The sequence below is a fragment of the Nicotiana tabacum genome, chromosome 19, assembly GCF_000715075.1.
Source record: "Nicotiana tabacum cultivar K326 chromosome 19, ASM71507v2, whole genome shotgun sequence".
NCBI lineage: Eukaryota > Viridiplantae > Streptophyta > Magnoliopsida > Solanales > Solanaceae > Nicotiana > Nicotiana tabacum.
In genome coordinates, this window is record NC_134098.1 from 101,003,614 (window position 1) to 101,018,698 (window position 15,085).

Below are 15,085 nucleotides of genomic sequence, written 5' to 3' on the forward strand. Positions count from 1 at the left end.
GTTTAGGGACTAGGGACTTGTTTCCTTCTTCACCGCTCGAAGGCCTCAAAGCGGCATCCCTGGTTACGCCTGCACAAAAGGAAATCAGTAACGAATAGAACGCAAAGAATACTTAGAAGGAAACAAAAAGCAAAGCTCACCATGGTTCTTGACCTCCCATATGCCTTTTGCCAAATCACGCCAAGCGCGTTCGGCGTAAGAGGAGGTCGAGGCTAACTTTCGAACCCAGTCCTCGAGGTCAGGCACCGCTTGTGGCATCCAAGGGGCAGCTGAACATCAGGGAAGGATATAAAAAAAAATCAGAAAAGGACATGAAAAGTGAACAAAAATCACTTACGGTCAAAATTCCATTCTTCAGGGAACGACATCTTCTCCTCCGGAATGAGATCATGGGTCCTTACTCGAATATAATGACCCATCCAACCCCGATCCTTGTCTTCATCGATGCTCGACATCAAAGCCTTCGATGCCCGACGATGAAGTCTCATTAGTCCTCGAAAGATCTGAGGCTGATACAGTCGTATGAGGTGGTTTAGAGAAAAATCCAACCCCCCGGCTTTGATAGAGAAGAAGCGCAATAAGATCACTATACGCCATAAAGAGGGATGAATTTGGCCAAGGGTGACTTGATACCTTTTGCAGAAATCAATAATCACCGAGTCGACGGGTCCCAATGTGAAGGGATAAGTATAAACACTTAAAAAACCCTCCACGTAAGTGGTAACACTCTCATCGGAAGATGGAATTTGCAACACGACCTCGGAACCCCAGTTGCAGTCTTTTCTGACGGCCTCGAGGTGATCCTCCGTTATAGAGCACGTATACATCGATACGTGTTCACATCGACCCAGAACGGAGGAAAGATTCTCCACCTTAAAATCAATCTTCAAAGTGCACGGGCCAGGAACATAGTCATGAACTGACGGCTCCACCGGCGCCTTATCATCAGACGGCCGTGAGGAAGAAGCTTTTTCCTTCTGAGGTACGGTTTTGAAAGTTTTCGCCATTGATATGAAAGGGAAGAGCGCAAAGGAAGGTGAAGAAATAGACAGCACCAAAATTCTGGTATGGACGGCCCCGTAGCAGTGAAATAGAGAGGATAAATAAGAAAGTTTGGAAGAAGAGAAGGCGCAAAAGTGGTAAAGGTTGTATGGAAAGACTATTTATAGACTAAGGTATGACAGTTCGGTATCAGCGGTGGCCGACCACCGTCTGACATACATTAAATGCCTCGGTAAAACTGAGCCGATGGGACAACTATCACATACATCGAGATCGAGTTCGATAGAAACGTCGGCATAAATTTGATCGAGCCGCAGGGAAATCATATCGTTCCTCGCCACATCCTTTCCGAGAAACGAGGGGACTATCTGTGTACGGTCAAAATCGATTCTCAGTCATAAAGACCGGTCGAGACAATGACGTTTCAATCGAAGGGTATTCACATGACAAGCTCAGACGAATCCCAAAGTAGGGACGTCGAGCTTCGAGCTATAAGATCCAATCAACAGCAAAACTCGATATCATTATCGAGTCCGTGTCCGAATCGGACTACGGGGCAACACCGATCGATACAGGCCCCGAATATCGATGACCCAAGGCAGAACCGAGCTCGAACCAAGACTGGGGATTCGATCTAACACCAAGCTCGAGCCAGTGCCAAGCTCGCAAACAAGAGCCGTTACAACCGCACCGAGGGGGAGAATCTTGGCGAGAATCAAGGAAGAGACAAACCATCATGGGTCCTCCACTATATGTATTATTTTATTATGTTATTATAGATAAAGCAGTGATCCTCTACTATAAAAGGGGGATAGACTGCAATAGACGCAGGTCTTCCAAGATACATTAAGATTTCATTGTGCTTTGTTTTTCTAATACATTTCAGTCTTCCCGTCCATCATTCTCATTTTACAGCAAAAATACCTGTATTGTCATTTTGTATCAAAGAATTTTGTATACCCTTAGAACCATATCTAAATTTAACGTTATCCGATTTTTCAGGTAAACAATGCTACATACCCTTTACTGTTTGCTCTACTACCAGTGGCAGAGCTACCTTATAGGAAGGGGTGTCAAATGATACCCCTTCACGGGAAAAATATATTGTGTAGTTAGGTAAAAAAAATAAATCATATGTATATATACTATGTATTGACTTTCATGTTTATGATAAGGCAAAGATTTATATTGAAATTTAAGGTTTGTGTCTCGTTGGAGTTGTTTTTGGTTCAGGTTTAGGAGAAACTCGACAAGTTCGCAAAATATCAACGTATTAAAAAGAAATAGTTACCCTTAAGACAAAATGCATCTTTCCTTTATTTAGATTTAGGTACCTTGATAACAATAATGATTCGGCATACCTCTTTTTGATGTACGTAGTCCAATATGGCCTCTTTTATGTCTGACTTATAACACTTTTTTATCTTTCACTTTTAGGTGATTTGTTTGTTCTCTTGTTTGAATGGAAAGAAAGATTTTCCTTTTTTTCTCCTCTTTATTTTTGTCAGATGTTGATGTTAAGATAAATATGTGATCAGACAAAATTTAAACTTATCACATTCGTTAAAAAGTACAAGTAGCACACACTAAGGACAAAATAGAGTACCTAGTTTGATATGATTTGGTCATATTTTGTGTCGATCTCTAAATATATCGATATGTAGATGTGAAGTCATGGTAGATGAAGGTTTTAAAAGTGAACTAGGTAGACCTAACATCACATGAAAAATTATATTTAAAGGCCTACAATCTCTTGGAATCGATCGATGCAGACTTAACGTAAGATAGGACATTAGGATAAAAAACATCTAATAAATATTATTCAGTTGAGATTATGTTTTAATTATAAATATTAATTATGTTTAATGACTTCTACTTTATGCATATGCTTTCTAAGAGTATTTTAGTCCTAATATAGATTTTAATACCATTTAAAAATATAAAGAAATTTAGTACTTTCTATTTCTATTTTATTTTACATAATGTTGGTTTGAGATAAATTTAATAAAATAAATAAAATCATTGATGATTCATATAGCTGACCGAAACTTATTTGGATTAACGCAAACCCGACCGTGACTTCAATAAGCTTTTGCTATGATTACCAATTTTCAAATACTAACTAAATAAACGTAAGAAAAAACTACCTATTCTAGAAAATAAAACTTGAAAGCATTAATATCACATTCGAAGTCAGAGTTTCAAGTCAATATAATGTATATTAAGCGCCTCGCACCCAACTGTACAATTCGTATTAAACAGAATAATATTACTTCAGTGTCGTGTCAATGTCTCTCTAAAGAAATTGAAGATAAGTCTTTTGATTAGGGGTGTCAACCCACTCATTAATTTAGAAAAATTATTCACTTTCTAGATTTCTTATCAGAAAAACCTAGCGTGCAAGAAAGTCATATTGAACCAACAAGAGAGGTAACTTATACGATTGTCACTATTAATGTTTTACTTTACGTACAGTGAAATAAATGGTTAATCTAAAATCGAAATAGCTAATATATAAGACATGTTATGTGCATGTGTTGAGAAAAAACGAGTGCCATTAAGTTTTATTTGAAAAACAAAAATGGACAAACTGCTCGCTACAAGTACAACCCCAATAAAGTGCTTTCAGATGTAAAATAATTGTAGGAATTATGAAAGGTTTGAAGTCAAAAAAAAAGAAAACAATTTCAGAAACAAAAGCTACAAACGTTATCTGCTTTAATTCTACTGTTCTACGCGTGATAGCAAACACAGAATTTTGAAATCATTATTTCTTCTATATCTTTTTAACCAGCCAAATTATTACTATTATTATTATTATTATTATTATTATCAGTTTGTACATTTTATTTGGGAGGCACAAATTTTAAATATTATTGTCTCCATTGTAAGCTGTTTGCCAATTGTTTGGAAATAGAATGAGTATGTTAATGTGAGTACTAGTTAGCAAAATGCCTAGGGTGCTCTTTCATTCAGGGGTTGCACATGTCTTGTCTGATAGTTCCTCATACTTATTACTGTCACTATGTCACACTATAGAAAAATATCTGCTAGTTTGTGAAACTTGATTTTTTTTTAAAATAAAGTCAAAAATACTATAGCAATTTATAGCGTTATATTTTGTATGGTGAATTCTAACATCGACATTATCAAAATTGTTTCTAATACATAAATATGAGTCCCAGTTGGAAGCCGAAGATGTAACATTTTTGGAAATATATACACATATACTACAAGATGTTTAAGCTAATTATAAAAAGAAATTTTAAACATCATTTACCTTCTGAAATGTTTTTTTATGGACAAGTACACAACCACAAATATTAATGTCTAATGTTGTAAATAATGTCAGCCCTAATCAGATGTAATGGATATGGATTTTTCAATCATGATTTAAATTGCTTGCTTTTGGAGACTGTATCTGCTGATAATTACACACTCCAAATCACATGCAACTTCTTATTATATCCCAGAAATTAGCTTTAAATTTTACTTTGCTAAAAGAATTATGTAAATATTTGGTGCCACTTAATTATCATGATTAAATCAATGGAAATTCAATTAATTGGTTCTTCATATAATCAAGTATATATGACTATGTAACATAACTTTTGATTATGGAAAGTGAATGATCTCTATTTTGATTTTGTGTAATATTTAGGCCATGCAATGTGATTATTCGCAACATAAATGCATTAAAAGCACGTGAAGGTTAATTCATAGCAAAACAACTCAATGATCTTGGATTTTTTTTTTTTTTTGAAAAACATTTATTAATTATAAGATATACACAAATACAAGTTTCATTAATATCTTGCTTTAGCTATTTTGCCTTTGGTCTTTCAAAACGTACAGATAGTCTTGGGGAGTTTGGTTAAAAACTATAACTCCACAGTTGCATCAAATTAAAGTTCTTGTTCAAGGGGCAACATTAGGTAGAAAGTAGGATCAAGTGTTGGAGCAATTCACAAGAAAAGCTTGACATGTCAAAAGTGAAACACTTGTCCCAACTTTTGTTTTTGATTCTGTTGGCTAACCAAAGAAAACTGAAAACTTTTTTAGGTCAAGGACGGGGACAAATAACTAAGGGCTAAATATTTAATGAATATGATAAATTCACAGCAGCAAACACGGCTAAAGAAATTTTTCTAGATGCTCATGTTAACCTAAGCATGAAAATGACGTATGTTTTGACATTATTAATTAATTAACAGTCGGCATATGCAATAATTCAGCAAAACAGACAAGTAAAACAGCACATAACATCAAACTAATGGCAGTTTTCATTAAGTATTTGAGCGTTGACATGATATAAAACAAAGATGAAGATGCTTCCTTGTTTCTAGTTACATTAATAGTTCAAACCTTAGTTTAAATGCCTATAAACAAATAATTAGTAGGATTTCAAGTAATTATCACTCCACGTATCTAATTTTGTTCCGTTGTGCCAAGTAAAATAATCATAATCCATTGCCAAACTTAGCGGATAAGTACAATCCATTTAACCATAAGAAATGAGGTGATGAATACTTCAGCAACAGTAACAATCCTAGCATATGCATATGCCTATGCCAGCCAGCATTTAAATGGCAATGCCCCTACAACTGTCGCTTTTATCCAATTCATGTCCTACATCTTTAGAGTATGTATCAACTTTTTATCACAAAGGTAACGTAAGCATTGCATAACTTTAAAATGTGGTCCTATGTAGTAAACATGGGCGAAGCTACACTATGGTTATGGTTCGGAAAATTACACTGCATATATAAGTAAAATATTAGGTTTTAGATGTATATAACATATATTGAACACCCTTTGTCATGGATTTTTTTACTTCTTTCAAATTTAAACACCCTAAGTAAAATTCCTGGCTTCGCCGCTACTAGTAAAGACCAAATGATAGAGGCCATATTGCTTTGCCAACATCTTCCTTAACGAACAAAACCATTCAAGTAGTTCTACCGTTCGAGCTAGCCTAACCCTCAACTGCAATTATATGCAGATTGGATTGTGCTCATCTTTACTATTCTGCTGGATACATATTACCTCCCATCAGCACAAGTACAAAAAAGAGAACTGCAGTATTATGTATACTATCAATTTATCTCCACTTTGAAACTAAACGAAATCTAAACTGTTCCACAACATCTATGATTACCACTAGCTTTGATTTATAGCTTTATTAAATCAATCAATATGTTATATGTCAAAGGGATGAAATCGTTCTGAAAAAGAACTCAGGCTTTTTGGGTAGGATAGAACAAGATATCAAATAGTTCAAGTTATCTTCAACCCAAAAAGTGAGGAAAAGTTGCTACAGGATCAAATAGTCTGGTGTATGAATATCTAGCAGCAGATTACAATTTAAGCATTAAGAAGCATAATTCAGCATTAATGTCTAACATCACGTTTAAAATTGATTAAAGATGCCAGTCAAGAAAATACTGAACATTGACTAGAATAATCGTGCATCTGCTGACCCTAAAGGCAGAAGGCAGAATAGCCAGACGAATTTTGTTAAACTAAACAGATAGCTACTTCTGCACAGAACCATTTGCCTAAGGAAATGAGACAACTAACTCATGCAAAAGAAAATCCCTAAAAGGGTTATAAAAAATATAGGGTTAAACATGTTAAATCTTGCATTCTTTGACAGAACGGAATTGCCAAACTTATATAATACAAGTCTTTCATGGACGCTAACTTAGCTTCTTCTCAAGAACAAGGGAAAGCAGTTCTTTGTTTGTTAACTTAGGATATGACAAGCATCTGCACGACTGCATGTAATGGCATAAAACAAATGGCTTCCTTTCTGCGGAGTTGTAGCTGAATCAGATTGCTTCCTCCCTGGATATAGCATTGTGGTTTTGCATTTGTAATGGAAAACAGAAAACACTTTCCCCATTCCGACAATCCTACACCACTTGCTTCCAGTAACATGCAAATAGGTTAAGAAATTATTCTTGAGCAGCACGAAAGGCAGATTTGTACTCCACTTTTGCAGAGAGTATCCAGAATGAGATGTCGATAAATATCAAGGCTGATCTTATAATATAGGCATCAAAGTTGAGACACTATCTTCTAGTCATCCAAAACTGGCGAAAGCAAAGGTTTGTTTAAGAAGAAAGCTTCCAGATTCCCTGATATGAGTTCATATAAATCTCGAAAAGAATCCTCTGTACAACAAGCAACGTGCCGTGTCAATACAACGTTATCCAATGAAAGGAGCTCCTCAGGAACATTAGGTTCATTCTCGAAAACATCCAAGCCAGCACCTGCAATCTCTCCCTGCACCAAACATTTTACCAACTCCATCTCATTGATTACGGATCCTCGTGCAATATTAATGATAACTCCTCCTTTCCCAAGTGCCAGTAAAACCTCCTTATTGATCAAGTGACGAGTTTGCTCTGTCAATGCACAACAAATGACAAGAACATCACATTTGGTCGCTAGTTCATGAACGTCAGGATAGAAAGGGTAGGAAACAGGCTTTTTCTTCCTCGACTGGTATGATATAATGCATCCAAATGCTTCAAGTCTTTTTGCAACTTTTAGACCGATGCTTCCCAGCCCAACAATTCCTACTTTCCTGCCTCCCACCTGCCATCATCAATCACCATCAAGAACTAGCAGTTAGTAAGGCGAAAGTTATCCACACAAAATTTGTACTAGACCTAAAATCTTAAACAAGGTCTACTGGTACTAGCCTATTGCAACAAATGTTGTTCCAAACTCCAGTAAGGGGCATGGAATAAACCCAAAATACCTCGATGACTGTCCACCCACCCAAACCCAGCATAAAAAAAATTATGAACAGCCTCATTGATGTCAAGTATAGACGCCACTCTCTTGCAAACAGTTGGATTTTGTCCAGAGGCTTACCAGCTTGAGTATCAGAGGCCAAGATCCCTACCTTAATCTCTTTGCAGGTTAGCCAACTAATGACAGCATCCCACAACTAGGCTTAGTTCCAAACCAGGGACAACAGATGCACGTCACTTTTCATTTCCCACTATGTAGAACTCTATTAAGGATGAGGAAAGATATAAGCAAAGTAATCCTGACAGCCTGAGATGACATTAGTAATTAATCAAACGCACTACTGATATGAATACTTATTATACAGCCTTGTTAATCCTCAAGTCTGTAATTGCTCTACATGGAAACATAGTTTTATGCAGCAGAAACCAACCTTTGCTTAAACAAACATTATAGAAAGACAACTACAGTTCTCTTCATGCTCGTTCCAAGCTCGAAGTACCATTTGTACAAATAAGAATCCCCTTCCCTACATGATTTCTTCTTCATATAGAGAGATATAGGATCTATGGGGGCAATTACTTAGAATTACATTTTGCAGAAACTATAATGATCTTTTCCTTTTCTCTGATTTCTTAGGAAGAATTCTGCTGACAGTTTTCTAACAAAAAACAATAAAAATCAGAAAACCATCTTGAACCTCGAACTATCAAATAAATAGTTCAATTTGTTCATTTGATCATTAATAACGTTTTAGGAAATGTTTCTAAGAAGGATATTGACTCATATATATCTCAAAACTTTCCTTGCACCTTTTCTTTCAAAACTATATCGGTTTTCAAGCCCGGGGCTATCAACCATTCAGCTATCTCGCTGATCTGAAAGACTAATTCCTCCGAATAGATCATGGGCATAGGGGTGGATACCCCAACTATCTATAGAAAGATCTAAGGTGCAAATCCACCGATCGATGTACATATGTCTAGCATGCCCATTTGTGAAATAGTGCAGTTTTTTTTTGGCACCTTTTAGTGTGCTATAGTCCATTGATGTTTAAACCTTCCCCACTTCAAATGTCGAGCTCCTGCTGCGATACTGAATAATTCATTTTTGGACTGGTGTGTAGGCAAGGGATATAGAGATATCATAAGGGACACCAATTGCGTTCATTTTAAATTTAGCAGTTAGCCCCACATAGTATCCATCTCTTAATTTTGCAATGTGTGCCTGTGGATGTCTCATTGAGCTAACTAAGCCATCATATGACAGAGTACACATATTGAGCTCACAAACAACCTAAAATGGGCAAATAGGTGTGTGCCTATGAACCTTAGGCTCCTTTCTACGTTGTTCGTTACTTTTGTGGTTTTGCCTTTCGTGTGACAAAGTTTAACTGAGGTATTGCAGGGAAGTATTAGAGAGAAAACCCTTAAGCAGCCTAGATGAAAAAAAGTTTCTGATTAGACAGTAGGAGAAGTGGAGTGATAGGAGAAGCTAAAAATTATGCTAGTACTTCACTTGAATCAAATATGAGTGGGAAACTTTCGTTTTCTCTGCATCAACATTGAATAAAATTTTCACGTTTGGGATATAAAATCTTCTTTCCTGCTTAAGGGAAATAGATATTGTAGACCTACAACATTTTCACTAAATTGTTCTTTTCAGTCAAAGAAACAACTTGTTATGATGGATAATTTTCCGAACCACAAATTTAAACATTTTTTTCTTTACAGTCATATTAAGCGAAACAAAAAGATATGCATCAGCAGGGGCGGATTTAGGGGGGCGGAAGGGTGTTCACCCGAACCCCCTTCGCCGAAAAATTACACTGTATATGTAAGGCAAAATCTATTTTTTACCTCTATATATTATATTTTGAATCCCCTTGACACAGCCCAAAAGCATAGCTTAGTGGTCAAGGGGGTTAAAAACCTTTGTAAGGTCATTGATTCTATTCCCACTAGCTACAACCCTTTTAATTTTTTCCTTTTTTTGAACCCTCTTGGCGGTAATCCTGCCTCCGCCACTGTGCATCAGTACGCAAGAAATTCAATTGCTTTCTAATTTTTTCCTAAGCCGAGGTAATTATTAGGCTTGGGCCTTTGAAAATGGAAAAGGAATGTAAATCCTACTTGTGCCTGATATAAATGCAGGTTGCTAAGGTAGCTATGCTTCTCGAAACCATATCACTAATTCATTTGTCAAATACTTAATTTCCACACAGATGATTTCTGACATAATATACATGAGACTTCTAAATGTAACTATGAGTAAATCACCATATGAAATTAGAAGAAAAGTTTAAACATCATACATAAAAAGTCAATAAGATGATAGTATCAATTTCACTGGCTATGCAGGCTCAGTAGCATATTACGACCTCCGTCTTGTGGTTAGTCTGTTCCCTATAATATCTTTCTATATTTAGAAACAATTTAACTTTACACTTCCCATTTTTGTGCTTAGTGAGAAATGTATTGTCATACAAGCTTATTTTAGACCACAAGTTCCATAAAATTTCCTTTTTTAAAAAACAAAATCATGCCTAGTCAAACATCACATAAATTGGGATGAAGACAGAACAAGAACTACAGAAGAGCAAAGTGGCATTACCTTGGAACAGAGGGGAAAATCCACATGAAGTGACCAAAGACCATTCTTAACAAACCGATCAGCAACAGAAATCTTTCTAAGAACATCAATCAACAATCCAACAGCAAAGTCAGCTACATCCTCTGAGAAAACGGAAACAGCGTTAGCAACTGAGATTCCGCGGCGGCGACACTCGACGAGATCAATATGGTTAACGCCAGCGCTGGTGGTAACGATAACTCGGAGCGAAGGGAGGAGGCACAACAAGGAGGAAGAAATCTTGCCAACGAAATCTTTGGGAGAAGAAATCATGGCTTGTACGGATTGAGCATGTGTGGAAACAAATTGTTCCGATGGAAGCGAAGATTCCCATGGTTTAAGGAATCGGAATTTGTGGGATAACTGTTCGCCGTAGATATTGAAAAGCGTTGGCTGACCTAGGACTATTACCTCCGGCAAAGCAGTGTTGGGTTTTGCCATTGATGAGTTTGAGAGTAATCTTTGGAGGAATCTTTTTCTTGTTTTGTGTACGGAAAGATTATTCAGTTTGTCAACTATAAAAGACAAATTAAAGCAATATATGATAATTTCTTGAATTTTCTGCTTTTGTTGTTTCGGTTTGGTTTTTTCTGATTACAGGAATATTAGGTGTTGATGTTGATTTCTTAACTGTAATTTCATTTTTCATGAATTCATCAAAACTGAAGAATTAAGGCATATATAGAGCTAGTGCTTTTTCATTTGACATAAGCCATATATAGAGCTAGAATTAGAAACCGCTATAATTTAAATTCCTTTTTTTGAGAAAAATATTTTTATCTAGTTAATAGTCTTGATTTTTTATTTGATTTGCATTTCGATTTTTTCTTAATATCAAATATTAAGGCTTGGATATTCAAACTTAGAAGAAAGATTCTTTTTTTTTTTTTTTGGTAAAGGATTAATAGGTCAAAGGTAAGGTTCATGCGGGGAAGAGAGTTGAGGTGAAAAAAATAAGTTCAAATGCCAACTCATGACATAATACATTTGATCACAACCTCACCCACGCGATAAGCAAACATTAGATAAAGGATAAATAACTGGTGTATGAATATCTAGCAGCAGATAACTATTTAATAAAGAAACAACAAGCCTCAGTGTTTTGATTATTGCGAAGGAAATACAACATGTAAAGTTTAAGTACATTGACCGGTAATACATTTAAAGGTGATTGCCAGATTGCCATGACTATATATTAAAGCTACGAACTTGATTTTCGGGTAACACAGAAACTCTATAGAATAGATAAAAGTTTCTATTCTACCAATTAAAAAGGAACTTATATAGAGTGGTAGATTTATAAATTCATTTGTGGCATTAAGAAATGGTAAACCCTTTATTTGTGGCATTAAGAAGACACCATTAACAACGACAATCAGCTGAAATTCTATTTTCACACTACAAGGAGTAATCCCTTAACATGAGATCACAGAGAAACCACACGTTGAAAATAGAAACTCATATTGACAGATTTCTATGTCTAACATCACTGAAATCAAACACTGAAAGTTGTATACGACAAGCATTCGCATGCGCACAAGTACAATGTCATAAAACAAGCAGCTTCTTTCTGCAGAGTTGTAGCAGATGAATCAAATGCTTTTCTCCTGGTTGTAGCACAATCATTTCATATTTGGTATGGAGAATGCTTCTCCATTAAAAGGATCCTACAGAACTTGCTTCCAGTAATACGCCAATAGGTTAAGGAAGTTTTTTGTCAAGCGGGACAAAAGGCAGATTCATACTCCACTTTTGCTGAGAGTATCCAGAATGAGACGTTGAAAATATGAAAACAGATCAGGAAGTCAGGATACATTATATAGATCTCCCAGTTGAAAAGAATATCTTAGTCATCTAAAACTGGAGAAAGCAAAGGTTTGTTCAAGAAGAAAGCTTCCAAATTTCCTGACATGAGTTCATACAAATCTCGAAAAGAATCCTCGGTAAAAAACGCGACATGTTGTGACAGTACAACATTATCCAATGAAAAGAGCTCTTCAGGAACATTAGGTTCATTCTCGAAAACATCCAAGCCAGCACCTGCAATCTGTCCCTGCACCAAACATTGCACCAACTCCATCTCATTGATTATGGCTCCTCGTGCAATATTAATGATTACTCCTTCTTTACCGAGTGCCAGTAGTACCTTCTTATTGATCAGGTGATGAGTTTCGTCTGTCAATGCACAACAAATGACAAGGACATTACATTTGGTTGCTAGTTCATGAACGTCGGGATAGAACGAGTAGACAACAGGCTTTTTCTTCCTCGATTGGTATGATATAATGCAGCCAAATGCTTCAAGCCTTTTTGCAACTTCTAGGCCTATGCTTCCCAGCCCAACAATTCCAACTTTCCTGCCTCCCACCTGCCATCATCAATAACCATCAAGAATATACAATTAGAAATGCAGAACTTATCCACTCAAGAAAATTTAGTAGACCTGAAATCTTAAGGATCATGAACAATCAAGGAAACCAGTTGATGACAGATAAAACCATGGGACACATGGTACTAGCCTGTTGCAACAAGTATTGTTCCAAATTTAACCAACTGAAGTCAGGCAAGGAGCATGAGATAAACTCCAAAATTCCTCCATTAATGCCCAGCCACCCAAGTCAGCATAAAAATCTTTATAAACAGCCTCTGTAATATCAAGTACAGACACCACTCTTTTGCTGACATTTAGAAGCCTTTGCAGTTGCCAGATTGAGTATCAGAGCAATATAAATAGCCCAAACCTTGTTCTCTGGCAGGTGAGGTCCACTCATGACAGCCCAAACTTAAGGCTTGGATTCAAAACAGGGACAATTCATGCATGTCACCTTACATCCCCCAGTCTGTGGAATTCTGATGAGGAAAGTTCTAACTTCTAAGCACATTGAACCTGTTAGCCTGACATAACATTTGTAAATTGATCTTTAACCAAATGCACTAATGATTATTGAAAACTTGTTATACAGCCTTGTACTCCTCGACTGTGCAATATATTTAAGGAAGAACAAGGCATGACCAGAAACATAGTAAACTATGCAACACAAACCAATCTTAGCTTCAACAAACATTATAGAAAGACGACTACAGTTTCATAACTATCATAATCTTACAGCACTCAGATGTATTTATGCTACTCTCACTATCCAAATGGGCACACAAAATTTGGACTTCACATTAATACATAATTCAATTTGTTACATGATTTTAACTTTTCTATTTAAAGTGCAGGTCTCAAAATTTTAGAAGAAAAACGTTTAGGAAATAATATGAGAAGGATAGTAACTCATATATCTCAAGACTTTCCATGCATGTTTCGGCGTACAATAGTCCCTCGATGTCCAATAGCTATCCCCTTCAAATGCCATTTTCTTGTTTTGATGCTAAACAATTCATTCTTGGATTGGCAAGGAAGCAAGCGCTATAGTCATCGTGAGGGACACCAATGCATTCATTTAACTTCGTAGGAATTTAGACATAACTTCAGCCAAATATTATTTGCAAATATTGAAAAATTATTTGGAAGTCAATGTTTGTTTTACAATTCCGTCCATTATTTCAACTTCAACTAGAAATAGAGAATTTAAAGTTGAAAAAAATGCTTGAGAAGTATTTCAAGTCAAATAATAGTTCTCACTTCCAAAATGTCATCGTTTCTCCAAGTTATATTCATGTCCAAGAAAATCCAAATGATCTTTTTCAACTTCAACTTCGAATACTCTTTTTTTCAACTTCAGTAAAATCTCCAAGCAGTTTAACTCTTAGCCCAATACAGTACCCATCTCTTATATTTAAAACAAGTGCACGTGGAAGTCCTATTGAGCTAATTAAGCCATGATAGAACATATTACCCAAATTTAGGAGCTTAAACATACCCAAATTGGGCAACCTATGAACCTTAGGCACAATCCCAGGTTTATTCATGTTTAACCAAAATGGATGATTTTCCTAACCACATGTATATGTGAGAGTACTAAAATGCAATTATGAGTTCAACAACAATTACAAAATCGTAACAAGAAAAGAATTACAATCCGGACACAAAATTTTAAGATATCAATGGAGAAAGCTAAGTGACAGTACCTTGGAAGCAAGTGGGTAATCCTCATGAAGAGGCCAAAGTCCATTCTTAACAAACCGATTAGCAACAGATATCTTTCTAAGTACATCAATTAACAATCCAACAGCAAAGTCAGCTACATCCTCCGAGAAAACGGTACCAGCGTTAGCAACGGAAATTCCGAGGCGGCGGCACTCGTCGAGATCCATATGGTTAAGGCCGGCGCTGGTGGTAACGATTACCCGAAGAGAAGGAAGTTGGCGGAGCAGCGACGGAGTAACGCAGGTCGTGCCGGAGCAAAACATAGCCTGTACGGTTTGAGCGTGTGTGGAAATGAATTGGTCCAATGGAAGTGAAGATTCCCATGGCTTTAAGAGTCGGAATTTTGAGGAAAATTGGTCGCCGTAGAAATTAAGAACCGATGGCCGGCCCAGGACTATCACCGCCGGCAGCTCGTCCTTGGGTTCTGCCATTGTTGAGTTTGATAGTAACTCCTTTTTTGTTTTGGGGCACATGTTATTGGATTCCACAGGGTCCCACCAATATAAGGAAAAAGGTAGGGACAAATTGATGAGTTTGATTTGCATTAAATTAATTTAATTTAATTTCAACAAAATTTCCAACGATCAAAAGAAA

At 36.4% G+C, this 15,085-nt stretch overlaps 2 protein-coding genes across 3 annotated transcripts; both read right to left on the reverse strand.

Moving 5' to 3' along the window:
* Nucleotides 1-6,585: 6,585 nt before the first annotated feature.
* On the reverse strand, nucleotides 6,586-11,078 carry LOC107762384 (glyoxylate/hydroxypyruvate reductase HPR3). The gene is made up of 2 exons (XM_016580742.1): nucleotides 10,378-11,078; nucleotides 6,586-7,605 (listed from the first exon to the last, which is right to left on the reverse strand). Exons 1-2 carry the CDS (start codon nucleotides 10,834-10,836, stop codon nucleotides 7,084-7,086), a joined length of 981 nt encoding a protein of 326 aa, XP_016436228.1. The 5' UTR covers nucleotides 10,837-11,078; the 3' UTR covers nucleotides 6,586-7,083.
* A 1,067-nt stretch (nucleotides 11,079-12,145) lies between these two features.
* On the reverse strand, nucleotides 12,146-15,036 carry LOC107762386 (glyoxylate/hydroxypyruvate reductase HPR3). Of its 2 annotated transcripts, XM_016580745.2 has the most exons (3): nucleotides 14,473-15,036; nucleotides 12,542-12,763; nucleotides 12,146-12,448 (listed from the first exon to the last, which is right to left on the reverse strand). In XM_016580745.2, exons 1-3 carry the CDS (start codon nucleotides 15,034-15,036, stop codon nucleotides 12,242-12,244), a joined length of 993 nt encoding a protein of 330 aa, XP_016436231.1. In that variant the 3' UTR covers nucleotides 12,146-12,241. The 2 variants fall into 2 exon arrangements, with proteins under 2 accessions (XP_016436231.1, XP_016436230.1); XM_016580744.2 differs by having other exon boundaries at nucleotides 12,146-12,763.
* Between the last annotated feature and the right edge of the window lie 49 nt (nucleotides 15,037-15,085).